General features: G+C 39.1%; 1 protein-coding gene across 2 annotated transcripts in view; it reads left to right on the forward strand.

The window, feature by feature from the left end:
• FYB2 (FYN binding protein 2) overlaps positions 1-22,432 on the forward strand; it is a 139,471-nt gene that overhangs the window by 95,680 nt on the left and 21,359 nt on the right. For both annotated transcript variants that reach the window (XM_073896677.1, XM_073896678.1), the window contains exons 9-15: positions 798-957; positions 8,477-8,591; positions 8,702-8,742; positions 10,471-10,534; positions 11,572-11,670; positions 16,575-16,603; positions 18,224-18,284. In XM_073896677.1, coding sequence (XP_073752778.1) covers positions 798-957; positions 8,477-8,591; positions 8,702-8,742; positions 10,471-10,534; positions 11,572-11,670; positions 16,575-16,603; positions 18,224-18,284 — 569 coding nt within the window. The remainder of the gene's footprint in view (positions 1-797; positions 958-8,476; positions 8,592-8,701; positions 8,743-10,470; positions 10,535-11,571; positions 11,671-16,574; positions 16,604-18,223; positions 18,285-22,432) is intronic.

Consider the following 22,432-nt stretch of genomic DNA (forward strand, 5'->3'; position numbering starts at 1 on the left):
TACTCCTTCATCCCCTCAGTCAGGAAGGGTCCTTCTATTTTAAAATACTCTTTAGTAAGACCTGCTTTGGAAATCTTCCTCCACCCTGTCTCCCAGTCGAGCGAACTGACCTCCCCTCCTCTATTTCTGTCTCAGTGAACAACACAACTGCAAATGGTTCTTGCCACACTGTATCTTAATATTTGTGTGTAATGTCTCTGTGATCAGTGTGTAGGCCACCGTGCCCATGGTGTCTCTCTACCTCTGGAACTCAGCATTCGTGTCTGGCAAACACTGCAGGGTGGGAGTGGGAAAGGAAGTGAGGAGGAACAGAATGGCCAGGGGAGAGATGAAATGTCAGGCAAAAGGAACGCAGCATTGCTTGGTGGTCAAGAGCACAGGGCTCAAGTCCTGCCTTGGTAGACCACTGGCTGTGAGACCAGAGGATTTGGAGGCCCTTTATTTAACCTTTCGAAACTCTTTATCACATGGACCAATGATACTTTCCCATCGGGGTGTCATGGAGATGAGGTGAGATCAGATATATGAAGAACCTGCTTTGTAGGCAGTGCTCTGTGACATGCTGGCTGCTTTCTGTGGGGCTGCCTCTGCACTGGTCATTCGGTGGCCATTCAGAGGCGAGCCAAAGACTTGGTGTGCATCCTTGTGAAACTTAGTCTAGGGAGACTGTGTTCAGTACCACAATATATCATTGCTCTCCATGAAGCGTGAATGACTGAAGAACAGAACAGAAGTAAGCGGCAAACGGAGCAGGTAAGTCCGAGCTCTACAGCACTCTCCCTGTTGCATGTGTTTAGGGGGCTGCCCGTGGAGGGATGCGGGGAAGAAAGCAGGTGATGAAAGTCCTCGGAGGCAGCAGGAGCATGCTGCCCAGGAAGCAGGGCCCTGTGAGCGATGCTGTCCAGACAAAGGCCTGGCCCCAAGACCCGAAGCTGGCCAGGCACTCCCTAGGCCACTGTAAGTTGCCTTTCTTCCTGGTTCTCTTCACTGTCACCAAATGATTTTAAAGTTGTGGGTGTCCAAGATGTTAGTTTCTTTTATAAATATCTACTGAACATTTATTATGTATAAGGAAACTTGCCCTAGTGAGGCAGTTGGGCAGTCATGGAAAGAGCACTGGATTTAGAAGGAGAAAACCAGAGGTCAAATCTAGCCTCTAATACTTATTAGCCATAACTTCATATTCCTGCAACTCCATTTCTTCATTGATAAAAAGGGATCACACTATGGGCCTCACAGGAGATTTGTGAGGGCCAAATCTGACAGTAGGTCACATAATAGGTACTCAGCAAATATTTACTTCTTTCTTTGTGTATCTACCAGCTCCTATTGATTTTTGTAGGCCAAAATAATCGATACACTGATGATATAGTTAGGATATCATTAGTTGACTTTATTTAGGTTGTATTTTACCTTCATGTTAGTCAAGACTCTTGATTACAGGTAACAGTGATCATATTGTGTTGAGCAAAAAGGAGACTCACCTCAAGGAAAGTCTGGTGGTGACGGGGTCCACATACACAAACGATACCAAGGACTCAAAATTGCTTCTTCTCCAGGTTTTTGTCTCCCTGGCTGGCTTGGCTCCATTTTCAGACAGACCCTACCCTTTTGGAGGCAATATGACATCCAGTTGTAACAAGCTTATACCCTGTCCCCTTAGGAACCCCAGAGGACAACTAGAAATTTGTACCTTCTCAATAATTATGAGAAAAGGCCCAGATCTGGGTCTTATTGGCTCTGACTGGGTCACATGTCATCTCTAAACCAGTCATTATGACTGGGGATTAGGATGCTCTGGTTGGCTCAGCCCATGTCATAAACTCATCCCAGGAGCTGCAGGCAGAGTCCATTCTACCAAAAGTACATAATATCAGATTGAAGGATTGATTTCCCAAGCGAAAGAAAAGGGCTGTTGGGGAGGGGGATAGGTATTGGGTAGACAAAGAAAACAGATATCCACTCCAGCCCAATAAACCATGGCAGACCACTGACATTTCACATGTTACAAAACAGTTATGAGAAGAATAAATACGCAGTGATCCTAAGATGGACTCCGGGTCCCTTAAAATGTGCCTCTGGGCTAGTTGGCCACATCCCTGCCTCACAGGTCCTTCCCTGCATACTCTGCAGCATTCTGCATTTCCTGCATCATGTGTTTAAATGCCCCTGTAATTTTACCTGATCTCTGTCTGGAATTAGCTACCTGCTGATATCCTAGGCATCCTTTAAGATCTATCTCAGAAGTCACTTCTTCTGAGGCTTCACTTACCTCCATCCATCCACCTCTTCCCTGCTCTCCTGGGACCACAATTCCCCAGTCCTTTCTGTTTCCATGGCACTGAAACAGCAACCAAGTGACCCCATCTCCATATTAGGCTTTGCAGTTAAGCATTTCTGAGACCCAGGACCCCTATATACTAATCCCATAATCTTAGGAAATTTACAGACTTTCATATACAAATGGGGTTAATACTAATTTTCCAGGGCTATTTGTCATTGTATATAAAGTGTATATTTCATGTGCTCAGTAACTGTTCTCTTCATTTATTTCTTTCTCTAAAAATAGTATAGCATACCTTACATTATAATACATGGGGTACGTGTTTGCCTCCCATAGTACATGGTGGGCACCATGTGATTAGAGACCATTTGGTATTTTTCTCTGTATTTCTGCAACCTGGCACAGTGTCTGGCACACTGGAGATCCCCCAACAAAACTTTGTTAAAGAAAGGAATAAAAGAATAAATCCAACTCCAGTGAGACTACAGTAGATTTGACAACATGAATAATTCTCTTGACTAAGAAAAGTAAAGAATGAATTTTTGGAAAATGTATTAAAGTATCACAGAACTGATGTCAAAAGAAAGCATCCATATATTCGCAGGAACCAGGAACCCTGGAAGGTGAGTGCCAGAGCTACTCTTGCCCTAAGGGTTTTTACTGAGCTCTGAATCTCTTGAACTTCTATTTTGGTGGTGTGATGTGCAGAGGACAGGAGATATATCCCAGGACCTGCCCCAAGTGAGCTCATAATTGGAGACTTCTGTATAAAGTCAGGACCTCAGAGGATTATGTCCACACAGAATGAATAAGACTGTGCGTATAGTTAAAAATGTTATAGTGTGTACTTATAAATTTGTTATAAAAAGGGTAGATCTCAAGCATTCTGAACACAATAAAAATTTTTTCAAAAATGAAAAAGGGAGAAAGAAGGATATTTTTGATATTAATGACACATAAGAAAGCACAGAGGTGGCATAAAACCAAAAACCATGCCTTAAATTGAGAAGTGGGTAGATTTAATTTGGAGTATAGAAAAAAAATGGAAGTAAGAGGAAGACCAGTTGAAGTGAATTAAAGAGTTCCGGGAGAGCCCTGAATATGGGGCTAAAAAGTATTTTCATGCAATTATGTACTGTCCGTGAAGAGTCACTATAGATTTGAGGATTATACCATGAAGAAAACAGTCCAAAGAGGATTATTCTGAGTAATCTGTACATGCTGCTAAAGCACAAAGGGAGTTGCTGAGTCCATTAATAGTTCTTTCCAGTACTTGTTTGAGTAGCACAAAATGCTTAGTCAAGGAGAGTTGGCATGAAATCAAAGTTTTGAGAAGAAAAATACAATAGAGTGTCTTTCTATACTCCTCCTGTGCAAATAGGCCTCTTGAAAAAATGAATGAAATAAAAGTATCACTTCTTTTGGTAGACAAAAAAATTAACAAAACATAAGCCCTGGTAATCAGAAGGAAACTGGTCCATTTTGACCCTGGTGCTGGGTGAAGGAAAAAAAAATGATTACCATAAGCTGATCCTCATGTCCATCAGCAGTTCAAATCCCCACTACAATGTGTGTGGTCCAAAAGAAACCCAAAGTAATCCAATGTGGTATCAGCTTGGTAGCCCTCCCAGACAACTGGGAGAAGCAAACAAAATCCTCTTTGATGGAACCAACTTCTATTTCAGGTTTCAGATAATTCAACAATATATACTTTTAAAAATTAACAGTTCGTAGACAAAAATTACTAAACATACAAGCAAACAAGTCACAGTGATTGGAAACCAGCAAAATAACAGATCTAGGAGCCAACCTGAAAGATAGTACAGATATTAGAATTATTAAACACAAAACATAATATTTAATATATTTTAAAAATTAAATATGAACAGGGAATAAACAGATTTGAAAAAGATAAATAATTTGATAAATTGATATAGAAATGCAGTGAATGAATTATACATCAGATTAGACACAGGTGAAGAAATTAAGGAACAAAAAGATAAATCTAGAGAAACTATCCAAAATATATTCCACAGGAGAAGTGATAGGAAAGAATGAACGAGAGGATAAGAATCCTCAAGGATAAAAGAAGTCTTAAAATAACATCAAATCAGCATTCTACAAAAGGGTCCTAGAAAGAGTGGGAAGGAGGATAAAATAAAGAGAATAAAGAGATAATGCCTGATAATTTTCTAGAATTGTTGAAAGGTATAAATTTATAGATCCAGAAGCCCTTAAGTTCTCAACTAGGATAAATAAAAGAACTCCACACCTAGTTATATCTTAAGGAAATGGAAGAATATTGAAGAATAAGAGAATATCTTAAAATATCTTAAAAGCAGACAAAGGAAAAGGCCAATCACCCAGAAAGAAACAAGCAGGCTGATTGCTGAGTTCTCAACAAGAGTGCGTAACTTGAATACAGTGCTGCTGAAAAATATTGAATGTCTATCCAGAATTGTATAACTAGTGAAAATGCATGTCAGGAATGGAGAAAAAATTATTATATTTTCAGACAAATAAAAAGAGATTTTAATCACCAAATGAAACTTTCTCAAGGAGATTCTAAAGCGTGTAGTTCAGGCAGAAAGAAGATAATCCCAGATAGAGAATTCCGGATGCAAGAAAGAATAGCAAAAGTGTCAACTGAATAAAACAATAACATCAAACTGGGGAGAGGGGAAAAAATATTGAACATTAATAGCACATACTTTGGGAAGGTAACTCAAAGCATTCTAAGGTTTTAAATTGTAACAATAGTAATTTACGCTAGCTTTAAAAGAGAGTAGCTAGGATATATATTCATCAAAAGATACCAGTCAGAGTGAAAAAGCAAGGCACAGAGTGGAAGAAGTTACTTGATTTATATATATGTTTGACAAAGACCCTGATATGGAATATATAAATCTTCTATAAACATCACTGTATCCAGAAAATATAAAAATCAGAAAAAAAATTGGAGAAATTGGGAAAATACTTGAAGAGGTACTTAAGAAGATATTCAAAAAGCAAATATATTTTTTAAAAAAAGCAAATACATTATGGAAGGGCTGTTCACCTTCATTAAGTCTCAGGGAAATGCAAATGAAACCTACAATGTGATATCACTACACGCCCACTCAAATGGCTAAAATAAAAACCACTAAAAATATCAAGTCTTAGTGAAGTTATGGAACAACTAGAACTCTCCTACACTGCTGGGACTGTAACTGGGGTAATCACTTTGGAAAACTGTCTGGCAGTATCTATTAAAGCCCAGCATATGCATCTCCTATGACTAGCAACCCCATGACTATTCTTATACCCAATAGAAATGCATACTTCAATTTACCAAGACATATACAAGATGTTCATAGCAGAACTTTTTATAATAACCTCAAACTGGAAACCATCCACATGTCCATCTAAAGTAGAAAGGATAAATGTAGCATGTTCACACAATGGAATCATTACAGGAATGAACAAATTACAACCATACGCAACAGCACAGATGAATGTCACTTAGTATTGAAGGGAAGTAGGCAACACCAAAGAGAACATTCTGAATTATTCCATTAATATAAAGTTCAGAAATAAGCAGAACGGACCTCTGATATTAGGCAGTACGATGGTGGCTCCCATTGTGGGAGGGAATGAGGACTAGAACAGAGCATGGGAAGGGCTTGGGGGCACTGGCAGTGTTAGGTTTTTGATCTATGTACATGAATATGTTCAATTTGGGAAAATCCATTGAGCTGTACTCTTATGATTTGTGCTTTTTCCTGTATGTTATCATTAAAATTTAAAACGTACTAGGATAACTATTAAAAGATAGCACATATTCCTTCCAAACAAATAGAAAACAAAGAAGAATGAAGAGAAGAAATATCAGTCAAGAAAGAGGAAGATGGGGGGGAACAGAACATATAAAAAGTATGTAATGAGATAGAAGATGTAAAATTTAATATATCAGTAAACACTATTAATATGCAAAACACTCTAGTTAGAAGACATATGCATTCAAATCAGTCAATATTAAAAAAAAACTGGAGTGCCTTTTATGTGCCTGGCTCTATTCTAGGTGCTGGGGGTATAGCAGTAGACAAAACTGACAAAAATCCCTATGCTCATGGAAGTTGCATTCTGATCAGAGGAGACAGATGGTAAATATATAAAAGATAAAATATCCACTCTGTGGAATGCTATGGTAGTAAATGTTATGGGAAAAAGTAAAGCAAGGAAAGAGAATCAAGAAAGCAAGTGGAAGTAGTAGGAGTTGTAATTTTAAAGTGTTCATAGGTGACTCCAAAGATGTAAAGTAGGTGAGAGCCAAGTGTATCTAGGGTAAGCATGTCCTGGGGAGGGGAGAAGAAATGCAAATATCCTGAGGCAGGAACCTACCAGATGTGGGGGCAGAACAGCAGGGAGGCTGTGTGGCTGGAGCAGGGTGTAGTAGGAGATGAGGTCAGAGACATGATAAGGGCCAGATAGTGTGGGAGCTTCTGTAGACCATTCCAAGAACTTTGGCGTTTCCTCTGACAGATTTTTCAGAATGACTGAGAGGTTTTGAGCACAAGAACAGAATGATCTGATTGTATTTAAAGAATCATCCTGGCCGAAGTCATGAAAGAAGAAATGCGAAGGGATAAATCAGGGACCTGTTAGGAGCTTGTTGCGCTAATGTGAGAGAAATGACTGGAGCTCGGAGGAGCATACGTGGCAGACTTGTTGAGATGCATTTGGATTCAGGATAGAATTTGGAAGTAGAGAAGGGAGTCAAGGACGTCTTTGTGTTTGGGACCTGAACAATTGAAAGGCCGTGTGGCCATTTTTTATTGAGATGGAGCCGACTTCAGGAAAAGCAGATTTGCAGAGAGAAAGTGTGAGTTTGGTTTGGAGCATAATGTGTTTAGACAACCAAATGGGAGTGGTGTGAAGGCTGATGGAGTATCTAGAATTCATGAAAAATGTCTAAGTTAGAGATGTAAATTTGGGAGTTGTCTGTGTTTTTAAAAAGAAGCCACAAACTTTTATATACGTTGCAGCCAAAAGGAAGGATTCAGAAAGGAAAAAAGAAAATGTCTTAAACTGGGAATTAAGCACCTGGGTGTTCAGCATCTCTGCTTTGTGCTGCAGAAATTTACTGGTAACGCCTTAAGGAAAAGCAGCACTTTATGGCTTAAGGAGCTGACATGCTTGAGACGGTTCAGGGTCTACATGCTAACTGACTTCTTATTAGGGGATAAAATCTTGTTGCTTGGTTGGTTCATTTAATTGACATAAGTCAATTTGCTCATTGCTTACTTCTCAGATGTATCACTTCTTCTTTCTGAATAATAGTTCATGTGTGAAAATGGTTCTGAATCACCCATACTCGAAATATTAACCCACACCAACTGATAAAAATGTGGCAATTTTATGGTTATGACAAGTTTACAGCTCTGTGAAATAAAGCAGCACCTGCAACTAGCTACTTGTGTCAACAATCCCTGTACATTTTTCAACCTGGCACACCATCTTCTGGCTAATTCCATCACTAAGAAATAAGAAATGTTAACATGCTCAAACAACTTGTCTAAGAAATTTGAAGATAAAATGCCACAAAACTGGATAAGGTCATCTAGATTTAAAGAGAGAGAAGGGGATCCTGGGTGGCTCTGTCAGTTGAGCCTGTGACTCTTGGTTTTGACTCAAGTCATGATCTCAGTCAGTGTCATGGGATCGAACTCTGCGTCATTGGACTCTGCACTCAGTGGGGAATCTGCTTGAGATTCGCTCTCCCTCTTCCTCTGCCCTTCCCCCATGCTCGCTCGCTCTCTTGCTCAAATAAATAAATAAATCTTTAGGAAAAAAATAGAAACTCCAGGGCTGTACCCTGGAGGATCTCACCATCTGAGGTCAGAGATTAGAGAACAGCCATCAAAAGAAGAGTTACTGGTCACTAGGCTAGCACTCTTTATAAATACATATTCATCCTTGCCACCATCATATAAGAGTTGGTGTTATTATTGTCCCAACTTCAGAGAACCATAACTGAGTCTCTGCAAGGTGAAGTGGGGTGCCAAAGAAGCATACATACCAAGATTATAACCCAGTTTCAGGGTATGAAATCTGCCTTTCTTATTCTTGCCTCCACTGCCATGGCATGTGTAAATGCATTTATGGTAGCAGTTGATGAGCTATTCTTCAGGATTTTCTCTGTTTTCTTTACAGGTGGGTATGTGGAGGCCTTGGAGGTCACTACAGAAGCTCTAGGCAGCGGGGCCTGTAAGCCTCACTCCATCTCAGAGGAGACCTATGATGATGTTGAGTACCCCGGGAGAGCGGGGTAAGTGCACGTCAGCCCTTCAGCAGTGTGGTGAGACTAGAGATGACTGTGGCGAGACTGAAGGTACAACACAATAGGCTAAGGGTCTTTGCATTATTTCTCCCCTGCAGACCACAGTCAGACCTCTGTAACTCATTTGCTTCCGATAATGGTAAGTATAAGAAGACATTTGAAACTGTCGGTAGGAACTGCTGAGTGCTTCTGTGGCTGATAGTGTAAGGTGTCTTTTATCTTTATATACTTTTAATAATGCCAGTCAGGCAAGGTGATGATAAGCTAGGTGGGAGAAGTGGTCCAAGGTATGTGCTAACAAATGCACTTAGAATCATGAAGGTGAAGATGCTAATGATGGGGCTCTTGTGGCAATAAAGCAAATTCACTGTGAAATGTCCTCCTTCCTGACTGCTTCACAATGCAGGTCTGGTTATAGGAATTTTTTTTAATTTAAATTTTGTTAATACACAGGGCAATATTGGTTTCAGGGATAGGATTTGGTGGTTCATGACTTACATTCAACACCCAGTGCTCATCACAAGTACCCTCCTTAATCCCTATCACCCTTCTAGCCCATCCCACACCCACCTCCCTCCATCAACCCTCAGTTTGTTCTCTATCATGAAGAGTCATTTAGGGCTTGCTTCCCTCTCTCCTTTGTTTCTTTTCCCCTTCCCACATGTTCATCTGTTTTCTTTCTTAAATTCCAGGAATGTTGTTTACTTAACACACTATCATGGTTTCCCAATACTTTTAAGATCAACTCTTACATGGTCTAGAGCCTTGAGTGGTTTGCCTCTACCTGCTACTGAGGACTTTTCACACCATCCTTAGTCTTCATCCTTGAGATCCATTCATGCCTACCTCCTTTTAGCTTCTCTGACTTGCCAAGCTCCACCACAGGGTGTTCTCATGTGCTCCTCCTCCTTTTTGGAGTGCTCTTCCCTCCCCTGGGCCCCTTTGCCTGTGTGACTCTTAATGTTTCCTCCAATCCCAACTCCTTCATTATTGCCCCAGGGAATAGTCCCCTTGGTGTACAGTCTCATCTATCTCCTAGTACCATGGTCCTCTCTCTCAGCACTTTACAGTTATAATTTTATATGTATGTGATTCTTCCATTAATAACTGTCTTCCCTCCTAGATTGTTACTTTCTTTATGCTTGCTATTTTTCCTAGCCCCTAGCATAATGCCAAGCACATGTGAGATACACAAAAAATATTTATTGAATGTGAATGGATAAGGAAATAACAGAGGAGGGATAATCCTCTGTTGCTTTTGTCTTCCTTAGAATGTCAGAATTTTAGATGGTGAAACAACCTTAGAGATCATGAAATCTAGTATGCCATTATAGAAAGGAACTAAGGCATGGAGAAGTTAAGTGACTCTCCTAAACTCACTGTGTGTGAGTCACATTTTAAACTTGAAAATCCTCCATTGCTGGGTAGCCTCAAAGCGTATCTGTATACTTTAAGCTCATGTGTTGGGCTAGGCTAAAGCCATGCTATCAAGAGAAAGATTATTCAAGATGCTTTGGTTCTCCATTATTGCCCCAGCACTCAGCACAGTATGTGCTGTTTAGTAGACTCTGAATGTTATATATGAAATATGCAAAGGATGAGAGTAGAAGGATGGAATCTGTTAATAAATGAGCTTTCTTCTACTACATCAGATCAGACTTGGAATTGGGTGGAAGCAAATATGAATTTTCACTTTGTACATACTTTTATAGAGGTTTAACTATTTTTACCATATGCTTATTAAAAAAAATTGTGCTTGACATCAAATTGTACTTAGCACCTGATAGGTATCCAGTAATTTCTTATGAAATATGAATCTGAACTACTGTCATTATAATAAATGAAAATAGTTTTTTTTTAATTTCAGGAGAAAATAGTGAAGAAGTATATGAAGAGGTCTATAAAACAAAGAGCAACTACCCAGAGATAGAGTGAGTTTCTCTCTTTCTCAGCTTTATAGCTAATGGTACTTCCCTGTTAGTGTAGGAAAACCAGAGTTGAAGAAACAATGCCCTTCCCTTGACCCTATCATCCTTAGGGAGGATTTGCATCAAGAGTAGAGATAAGATATTTTAATACTACCCTGTGATGAATAAGAGACTTGTGATTGTATACAATCATATGCTATAATTTTTAATTATATTGCTTCCTCTTTTGAGAAAGTGTCCTCCTCTCAAGGTAGAGGGCTTTAATATTGTGTTAGGAAATAAGTGAGAAAGGAGAAGTAAATATCAGTAAAACTTGGCTTCAGTTCTATCAGCATTTCCAGAAGAAATCAATGGTTATGACTTAACCTATGTCTTTGCAAGTTAATAAGACTGTCTCTGGGATTTTGGCTTAATTTAATATCTAAGAATTCCACATTACCAGGAACATTTGTTCAAATGGGCATTATTCATCAAGTTTAGTTATTGGGGCACATTGTGGAAAGGAAACAGCAATGGTCAAAAGCAAGAAAGTTTAGGGTTGAAGGGAAGGGTAGGGATCCATACTGGGTGGGATGGTGTGGGTGTATCATTCCCTCTCCCTACCTCCTAAAAAACCTGAGAGCATATTTGGAAGAATTGTAATCCTTAACCAGGCAGTAAATGTACCACCATTGTTGTGACATCATTCAATAAATTAAGTCAGTGATGTAGATTTCAGGAGCCAGGAATTTCAAAACATTTTTCCAGTATAGTTTATAAACTATGCTTCCCAAAGTCACCTTCTCTAAAAGGAAGACCTTGCTTTGTATCCTCAAAATAGAGACCATTCGGGGTGGATGAAAGTTTGTATTGAAGTATAATCCCCTTCATAGCTGACTGGTATGTGTTATTTCATATTGGTACCTCAACAAAGAAGAGCACAGATGTCGATAAGGCATTTCCTGTCTCTTCCTGGAGTGAGATGTGTTCTGGAATGAGCCTCGTCCATCTCCAGTACTCTGTGAAATGCCATGTTATTTATATCCTCTGATTCCTCTTAGTTTAGATGGAAAAGAAGCACTTAAAAGACTGCGGAAATTCTTCAAGAAAGAAAAGGATAGGTTTAAAATGAAGAAAAACAAGTTGAAAGAAAACATGAGGTAAAAAGTCTTTCTTACTTTTTCTTTCCAGGAGAGGCCTAGCAGTTCTAACCTGGTAGTTTTACATCCTAGTCTCAGAAACAGTGCAGGGGATCTCTGAAAGTAAAACCAAAGGCCCTGGTTAACACCTGCCTCTTCCTTTTCAATTTGTGAGTGAACCATACCCACAGATACTAATAAGACAGTGACAATATCCCTTTTGGAAAAAAAAAATTGATGATAAAGGGTTGTAAACAAGGGTAGAAGGAAGTCTAGAAAGGAAATTTTTCCTCATCACCTTTGGCATATATTCCTATTATCACTAACTATTATATTATTAATTGTATCCTTTTATGCTTTCTTAGCCCTACAAGTTCCAGTGGTTTTAGTTGTCTACATTTTGTATTCTAATTTGCCTCTCTGGAGTGAGGCAGTGTGTAGAGAGGGGAGATGAACTTTCCAGCTGAGTGGGTCATATATCTCAAGGTCTTAGACCTGGAGAGGACCCTCTCTTTCCCAGCTAATTACCAGTGTTTGAGAAGGTTACAGATTTACTAGCAGTAGAGATGGGAGGCCTGAATTCTGGGTTCTAGTTTCAGCTCTGCAATTTATTCATTGTGCAGTTGGGGGCAAATCATGATCCAGCCCACGTTTCCTCTTGCATACAAGGGAGACTCAGAGGTACTTCTCTAATATGTAGAAATGGATAGATCTGTTTTAAGAGGCAGGAGATGGTAAAATAATTTCCCCAGGGTCATCAGGTATACTGGCGTGGAATTGTTACTCTACCTTGAAGTTCTTGTCAATCATAAAACTTCAAAGTTATGTGATTTTAAGTCCAATTGTCTGCTGGATCTAGATCTACCAAGAGATCTAACAGAACATGGGGTTCATAAATTATAGTCCTGACCATGGAACTAGAGCTGCAGTGGTCAATAAGACCTATGCACAAAGGCATTGTCTGGGCCTAGCAGGTTAGATGCTTCTGACAAAAAATTATGATGCCTGTGGTCCCTTAGAAATTTGATTCAGGTGAGGGGCACCTGGATGGTGCAGTCCGTTAAGTGTCCCACTCTTTATTTTTAATAATTTTTTTAAGATTTTATTTATTTATTTGAGAGAGAGGATGAGAGAAAGAGCACGACAGAGGGGAGGGTCAGAGGGAGAAGGAGACTCCTTGCTGAGCAAGGAGCCCGATGTGGGACTCGATCCTGGGACTCCGGGATCATGACCCAAGCTGAAGGCAGTCACTTAACTGACTGAGCCACCCAGGCGCCCCTAAGTGTCCCACCTTGGTTTCAGCTCAGGTCATGATCTTGGGGTCATGGGATTAAGGTCCATGTTGGGCTTTGCACTTGCCATGGAGTCTGCTTGGGACTCTCTCTCCCTCTGCCCCCCACCACTCATGCTCTCTCTAAAATAAATATTTTTTAAAAATTGACCTAGGCGAGAATGCACATATTTTTAAATGCAAATCTGCTTTCCTTTTTCTTAGAACTATTCAGTGACTCCTTACAACCTTTAAAACAAATAACCAGTCCCTCCTATGGCAAGTAAATACTTTATGGCAGCTGCCTTCTTACCTGTCCAGTTTTTTGTTTGTTTGTTTGTTTATCTATGATTTCCACTCTCTACTATGCCATATAAATACCCCCACAGATCTAACTCTGCCATCGTACTGCATGCCTCTTCACTTTAACCAGGACCTTCCCTTGGTCTTGAATGCATCTGCCCTCCTCCAACCCCCTTTGATTATCAAAGTTCTAGTCTTCCTTTAAAATATGGTCAAAATAGTATCCCTTCTGGGACATCTTCCCTGAACCTCTCTACCCAAACCTGGATCACCTGTCTCTCCTGTGTATCTCCCTAACATCCGGAGCATGTCTTGCAACATCTCCTGAGAAACCTTTTTTCTTAGAGTCAGAGAGTCTCAGGGTAACAAGAGAAATCCATATTATCTAGTCCAACCCAGTACACAAGCTTCTCTGCAAACTTCCTAACGAGCCAAATATCTGTGCCTGCACACCTCTATAAAAGAGAAGTTACCACCTGCAGAGAAAGATGTTTCATCTTTAGGAAGGTCTATTAAGATTTTTTCCCATAAATTTTGGCAAAATCTGCCTCTCTGCCTTAATTTTTCATTTAATAACATGTAGATATAACAAGACAGAACAGAATTTTATTATCTTCTGTTGAGCCTTTTGATTGAGGGCTCCTCTCTTGAACACCAACTCCTAGTTGATTACTTTACCTTCAGAGGGAAGTTGCAGCCATGGTAATGTGACATTTAAAAAGAGTGTCTCTTCCAAAAACAAAATGAAACAAAACAAAAACAGAGTAAGGCTCTTTACCCTCTCTTTGTCTCAGACACACACACTGCCTATTAGGGTAGTCATTCAATGGCTTGATTTAGGTATAAATAAGTCAGGAATTAAATGCCACCAGCCTTAGCTATGCTATGAATTTTACATGGGAATTAGATGTTAAACCTGTTCTCACTCCCTCTGTTCCAGATGCACTGACTTCCTTGCTTTTCTTTAAAGGACCAGGCACACCTCTGCCTGAAGGTCTCTGTATTTGTTCTTCCCTTTCCTAGAATACTCTTACTCAGATAACTGCGTGGCTCACTTCCTGACTCCCTTCAGGATTCTACTCAAGCCACCTTACCAGTAAACCCTTCCCTGACCATCTTCTGAAAAACGGCAAGCCAACCTTCACCTTCAGCTCTCCTGCCCCCTTATCTTGCTCTACTTTTTTCAATTGTCCTTAACTCCTCACATGACAGAACATAAATTTCCTTGTTTTGTCTGCTTCACCCTACTAGAACCCATGCAGGCAGGGATATTGACTGTTCTGTCCATTGCTGTATCTCCAACATAAAGAGCCATGCCTGGGACATGATAGGTACTCAATAAATGGCTATTGAATGAATAACCTAGAGGAAGGAAATATTCTAGATTTTTTTAAAGATTTTATTTATTTATTTGACAGAGAGACACAGCGAGAGAGGGAACACAAGCAGGGGGGAGTGGGAGAGAGAGAAGCAGACTCCCCGCTGAGCAGGGAGCCTGATGCAGGGCTCGATCCCAGGACCCTGGGATCATGATCTGAGCTGAAGGCAGATGCTTAACGACTGAGCCACCCAGGCACCCCTCATTCGAGATTTTTTGTAGCCTCAATTTCTAGGTTTAAATAGAAGCTACCACCACCCTGGCCCACTTAAAATAGAGGAAGGGAATTGGTGTTAAGAAAGGCTTTGTTGAGCCAGGAGCCCTTGAGTGGAGAGGCCAAGGATACATGCTAACTAGGCATTGGGGACAGGGAGGGTGAAGTGCTTCACATGTGTTCTCTCTCCAATCTTTACAAGAACCCCATGAGATAGGAACTCTTTTCTCCATTTCCCAGATGAAAAATTAAGGCTTTGAGAAGTTATGTGACTTGCACAGGGTAAGTGGGTAAGTGGCAGAACTAAGAGTCAGATTCAGCTCTCTCTGACTCCAGGGACCCGGTACTGCTTCTCCTCTATTCTGACAGCACCCAGTCTGGTCACACAGTTACTGACAGCAGAGACCAGTGAGCATCCTCAGCTCCTTTGCCAGGGTTAGGTACACCCCATCCAGCTCTAATACTCACCCTGCAAGATAGAGCTGGTATGCTCTTTAGAAAGGAAGAAACCAAGGCTTGCATAAAGGTTAGCTGATTTTTCCCAAAAGTGCTGTTTCTTTGGACAATCCTGTATTATGGTCTTATCATACAGTGTTGTACTAATTTACTTTTGGTCTCCCTCATTAAATGCTAAGCTACTTTGGGGTAGAAACTTTGATCATTTTGTATGCCCAGCACATGGGCCTGGCCCATGGTCAGCGTCCCCCTAATACCTGTCGGACTGAACTTAAATTGTTTAAAATACATGAATTTTTTTTTCTACCACATCATACTTCCTTCCATCTCCTTAACTGTGTAACCAAACAGTCTACTTGGGCCAAATGTCCTCTCCCACTTAGCAGTCTGCTATCTTCCATTTCCCCCTGGCCTGGAGCTCTGCTCTCAAGATATCCTTTTGGCTTAACCATATACATAGGCAGGGTCCTGTGTCTGCAGAGGGTAGTTCTCTCTCACCATATTTATCTCACAGTGGATATCCAAGTGCACCTCAAAGATATCATGGGTTGGGTTCCAGACCACTACAACAAAGCAAATGTTACAATAAATTGAATTAATTTTTTTGGTTTCCCAGTTCATATAAAAGTTATATTTACACTATAGTGTGGTCTGTTGTGTGAACCATGTCTAAAAAAATGTACACACCTTAATTAAAAGGTACTCTATTGCTAAAAAATGCTAACCATCATCTGAGCTTTAGTGAGTCATAATCACTGACCACAGATCAACATAACAAATATAATCATAGTGAAAAAGTTTGAAATATTGTGAGAATTACCAAAATATAACAGAGACACAAACTAAGAAAATGCTGTTGGAAAAATAGCACTGATAGATTTGCTTGATGTAGGGTTATCATAAACCTTCCATTTATAAAAAACCACAGTATGTATGAAGTGCAATAAAATCAAGGGCAATAAAACAAGGCATGCCTGCATTTGGTGAGCATCTTGGAAGGTTAGAAGGCAGAAACAGGATCTTGTGGATGGACAAAGGCAGAGCCTGAGGTTGTCTAGTTAGGAAAGGGAGAGTGGATAATGGGTGGCCCCTGGAGATATATAAGCTCATTTTTAAATGGTGGTGTGGAAGCGAGGAGAAGGTTAATCAGAACAAAGCTGTAGGAAAGGTTTGTTTCACATCTTTGCCTAGAAACACCTGCATCAAGAAACCTAGTCATCAATATGTTATTTGAGATGGATCAACGAATCTCTCTGAACCTGGCTTTTTTTCATAACCCTTTTGTGTCTTTTGTCAATCTACAGTGCATTTTCAATTTCGATGCCTGATTTAGGTAAGTGACATTCACTAATTGCTGGTACAAAACTACTCAGCATTAGCATATTCAGGGGCATGGACAGAGAAGTAGTAAGCCTTCCTTCATTCCACATTTAATGAAAAATTGATACATAAAAATCAAAGAAGACATTTTACAAAACAGTATTATTTACTTTAGTGAAGATGAGTAATATTTCTTAAATACCTACTGTATACCAGCCCTCTTAAAATCCCAGAAAAATAGGTATAATCTTTTTAGGGAGGCTCTAGGACCCACATCCATACTTTAGTGATCTGGGATTTGTACTCAAGTCTCTCTGATTACAAAGCTTGTGCATTTTACATTATACCACACAGCCTCTTGAAGGATTTGAAAGCCAAATCACCCTAATTAATACATAATAAGTTGGGCAGGATCACATTGCAGTACACATACTAATTGCATCAAGGATAGGTCATTGGAATATTCTTTGCTTTGCTATAAAAACAATAGTGCAGAAATTAGCATATTGCCTGATATATAGTATGATCACAATACATGTTCAGTAAGTTGAATCTGTCAATAAAAGAGGGCTGTGTTGTTTGTTGGTTTTTCTTTCTGAGCTCTAGCCATGATGGTACTTTGAGTTCACTCTGAATAGGCAATTCAAATGTATATTATATTCCAGAAATATGAGTTTGCTACACTAAACAAATGAAGGTTCTATAAAAAACCTGGTAAAATCACAGGTCTCCCAAAACTCCCTTGGTCCATATAAAAATCTAAAAAGCCAACTTAGAATAGGCATGCATTGTACTCCCACCCAAATTTATGAACAAATATGAATTATGAATAATTATACCAGAAGGTCTCAAACTCACTCAAATGGTAAATCACTTAAGCATTATGGAATTCTGGGACACCTGTGTAGCTTAGCTAGTTAAGTGTCTGACTCTTGATTTCAGCTCAGGTCATGATCTCAGGGTTGTGAGATAGAGCCCCGCGTCGGGCTCCACAACTGGGTGTGGAACCTGCTTAAGATTCTCTCTTTCTCTCTTCCTCTACCCTACCCTCACCTCTTTAAAAAAATGATGGAATTCTATGTTGAGCCCCAGGAATGTGAATATCCTAAACTGAAAATGTCTAATTATGATTATGCACTAAGATTCAATTTTATGCAATATTATTATAGAAGAACAGTTGCCTGTGGTTTGAAATAAAAATAATGGAAGAAAAATCAATATGAATATTCTACTTAAACTGTCTTTTTCCCAGGAATTAGGAAAAGCCCTCTTACTAGTCTAGAAGTGGAATATCTTCGTCCAGTTCCACGATGAGGGGAACCTACTCTAAAAATGATCCTTTCAGCAACTCATATTTTCTGAAAATCTGCATGAAATTAAATTGATATAAATATATATGTCTGTGTTTGAGATACTAGGGCATGCCACTATTTTTTTAATCTCTCATTTAAATTTCTTCCCAAATTGAGATTCTTTTTGTTCTTTGATCCTTCCAGCCTATTTATATTCTGTGATCAGATCTATGAACAGATGTGGGGATGCACCTGGATAATTGGGTTTTGTGAATAATTTGGAAAGCAAGGGATTGTATAAATCACACCTAATGACTATTTTGATCCTGTCTTGAACCCAGAACTTAGGTCTCAGGAAGTTATTATCTATGATAATATGGACATAAATGAAAAAGAGTCAAGGTAAGTCATTTTACCTCATTGGTTATCCCTACTGATATGCAACCCATTTTCCAATGCTTTGTTAAGTATGGTCAGAGGGCCACCTTTTTAGAGCCTTAGAGACTGAATGAAAAGTCAGCTTGTGATATAACATAGACAGTTAGTAGTCTGAGTCACTTAACAGTAGTAGGTGATTCAGAAGTTACTGGGGCTTTTCAATCTGTTTCATATCTTTGAATCTAGAGACTTGAAACTCATTTCAATGCAACACACCCTTATTTAATAACCTCTTATGTACAAGGCAACCTGGAGGATAGCAAGCACTGTATGACAGAACAGTCTGTTCTCAAAAATGAAATAACTATATCAAGAAACTGTCCTAAACTCGATGCCCCCTCTCTAGCTATTTGTTATCTATCCTTTCTCAACTAGATGACTAAAAATAAAGGTCCCCTCTGCTCCTTTTTGATTCACTTAGGGTTCCAAATTTTTGCACTTATAAACACTATTGCTATAAATATTCTTACTCATCTCTTCTGTGAATATGTCCAAGAATTTTTCTAGGAGATACGTAAGGGAAGGGAAATGCAAATTATGTAGGGAATGCAAATTTATAAGAAAAATGCCAACTTGTTTTTCAATGTGGTTGTACCAATTTACACCCTCCCCAGCCATTTCTAAGGGGAATGTTGATCCACCTTCTCACCAACATTTAGCAAAGAAGAAATTCTTAATTTTCACCAATTTAGTGGGTATAAAATACTCAGTGTTGAGCCCCTTTTAATATGTTTATTCACCATACGTATCTTTCCTTCTGTAGAAGGCCTGTTGATAACCTTTTTCCTATTTTCCTATTGGATTGATGGTCTTTTTCTTATTTATTTATAGATTTTTTAATGTATTCTAGATACCATTCCTTTGTCAGTTACATATATTGCAGACACCTTCTCCTACATTGTAACTTGACTTTGCAATGTTCTTCCTAGTCTTCTAATGAATAGAAATTCTTAAGTTTAATGTATTTGAATTTATCAATTGATTGTTCCTTTTTATATCTTTTAAAGAAATATTTATCCCAAGATCATATTTTCTTCTAAAATTGCTAAACTTTTTGCCTTTTACGTTTAAACCTTAGACCTATCTAGAATTGATTTTTGTGTTTTGGTACTATAATGAAGTAGCTAGCAATCCAATTAAATTTTCTACCATATGGATAAATGTCCTGCATGATAAATTGAACAGTCCCACCTTTCCCCATGGAGGTACAATGCCATCTTTGTCATACCAGGTTTCCCTATGTCTGAAATCTGTGTCCATGCTCCCTATTCCATTGTCTTTTTCATCTTAATTGCATGGTGCTCTGAAAAAAGAAATAAGATATTAGTAAGTACTAAATAATTAGTAAGTACTAAAGTAATAAGATATAAAAGTACTAATAAGATATTAGTACACTGAGAGAGTAGTTGATATCAGTGCCTTGACATGTTCTAAGACATGATTTATGCCTAGTGTGTGGTCAATTTTCATAAATGTTCTTTGTGCAGTTTAGAAAAATATGACTTCTCTACTTGTTTGGTACAAGGATCAACTTATGTTCTTTAAATCATTCTCTTGTTAAAAATCTATAGATTTGTGAATTTTTAGATGTTTTACTCATCAATATTTGAAAGAAATAGGTTGAAATCTTACATAAACATGGTAGATGAGTCAGTTTCTCCCCAAACTTGGCTAGTTTGCATGTCACAGCTTGGTAGGTAGGTATTAGATTGAGGAGAAGCTGAAACAGCTCTAGATTATGGTCACTAGATATTCCAGACCTCTACTTTTCATTTCCTTTTGTTCATTAGACTGTCTCCTAGGAGTTAGCAAGGGAAGGAAGAAGAGGGGGATCTCGAAAAGGACACTGGTACAACTTCTATAGCATGGCACCCATGGGACTTGTAGCATATCCTCTTACTTCTCTGAACCTTAGTTTCTTAACCTATGATTTCGTAATAAAAATCCTCATCCTGCCAGATTTATTAAGCTCCCTAATGAGATCCCTAGAAAACTAAAATTAGTTGACCAAGGGGCAAAGAGTTGGCCAGAATGTTCACATGGCTAGTATGGGTCTAAATTGGTATGATCTCTCTGAAAGTATAATTTGGCAGTATGTATCCAAAATACCCACACCATTTACTTAACCCAGCAAATCCCAGCTCAAGCAATGGGCTCTGGTGAAAAAGGAAACATAAAAAAATTTCATGCATAAAAATGTGTATCTCAGGGTATTTATAAAAAAGATGTTTAAAACCACCCACCCAAACATCAAAATACATAGTAATCTGCTAATTATAGTACTCAACCTGACCTTTTAAATATATGCTAAATAGATGCTAAAGATTTCCAATGGCATGGAGGAGTGCTTACACTATAATGATAATAGAAAAATAGCAGAATGCAAGTTTATATGTATCGTATGATCTCAATTCAGTTTTTAAAAGTGCTTGGAAAGATGTTTTGAAGGAAACTTAGATGTCTTTGAGAGGTCAGATTATGCTTAATTTGTCTCTTCTCTACTTCTTCCAACTTTTTAAACACTCGAATTGTTCCAATGCTTGCTATAAAAACTAAATTAGTTAATATATAAAATGCCAGCATAAAACTTGACATGTAGGTGCTCAAAAAGTATTAGTTCCTTTTATAATACCTTCTCCCTTCCCTGAATCATTTCCTTTTTTTTAATTTTTTATTGTTATGTTAATCACCATACATCAGTGTTTGATGTAGTGTTCCATGATTAATTGTTTGTGCATAACACCCAGTGCTCCACGCAGAACGTGCCCTCTTTAATACCCATCACCAGGCTAACCCATCCCCCCAACCCCCTCCCCTCTAGAAATCACAGTTTGTTTTTCAGAGTCCATCGTCTCTCATGGTTCGTCTCCCCCTCCGACTTACTCCCCTTCATTTTCCCCTCCTGCTATCTTCTTTTTTTTTTCTTAACATATATCACATTATTTGTTTCAGAAGTACTGATCTGTGATTCAACAGTCTTGCACAATTCACAGCGCTCACCATAGCACATACCCTACTCAATGTCTGTCACCCAGCCACCCCCTCCTTCCCACCCCCCCCCACTCCAGCAACCCTCAGTTTATTTCCTGAGGTTAAAAATTCCTCATATCAGCGAGGTCGTATGATACATGTCTTTCTCTGATTGACTTATTTCACTCAGCATAACACCCTCCAGTTCCATCCATGTCGTTGCAAATGGCAAGATCTCATTCCTTTTGATGGCTGCATAATATTCCATTGTGTATATATACCACTTCTTCTTTATCCATTCATCTGTTGATGGACATCTTGGCTCTTTCCACAGTTTGGCTATTGTGGACATTGCTGCTATAAACATTGGGGTGCACGTAGCCCTTCGGATCCCTACATTTGTATCTTTGTGGTAAATACCCATTAGTGCAATGGCGGGATATTATGTTAGCTCTATTTTCAACTGTTTGAGGAACCTCCATACTGTTTTCCAGAGTGGCTGCACCAGCTTCCATTCCCACCAACAGTGTAGAAGGGTTCCCCTTTCTCCACATCCCCGCCAACATCTGTCGTTTCCTGACTTGTTAATTCTAGCCATTCTGACTGATGTGAGGTGGTATCTCATTGAGCTTTTGATTTGGATTTCCCTGATGCCGAGTGATGTTGAGCACTTTTTCATGTGTCTGTTGGCCATTTGGATGTCTTCTTTGGAAAAATGTCTGTTCATGTCTTCTGCCCATTTCTTGATTGGATTATTTGTTCTTTGGGTGTTGAGTTTGATAAGTTCTTTATAGATATTGGATACTAGCCCTTTATCTGATATGTCATTTGCAAATATTTTCTCCCATTCTGTCGGTTGTCTTTTGGTTTTGTGGACTGTTTCTTTTGCTGTGCAAAAGCTTTTTATCTTGATGAAACCCCAAGAGTTCATTTTTGCCCTTGTTTCCCTTGCCTTTGGCGATGTTTCTAGGAAGAAGTTGCTGCAGCTGAGGTCGAAGAGGTTGCTACCTGTGTTCTCCTTTAGGATGTTGATGGACTCCTGTCTCACGTTTAGGTCTTTCAACCATTTGGAGTCTATTTTTGTGTGTGCTGTAAGGAAATGGTCCAGTTTCATTCTTCTGCATGTGGCTGTCCAATTTTCC

The sequence above is a fragment of the Callorhinus ursinus genome, unplaced genomic scaffold, assembly GCF_003265705.2.
Source record: "Callorhinus ursinus isolate GAN/ISIS: 27379988/994484 unplaced genomic scaffold, GSC_fseal_2.0 scaffold9, whole genome shotgun sequence".
In the NCBI taxonomy this organism is placed as follows: Eukaryota; Metazoa; Chordata; class Mammalia; order Carnivora; family Otariidae; genus Callorhinus; species Callorhinus ursinus.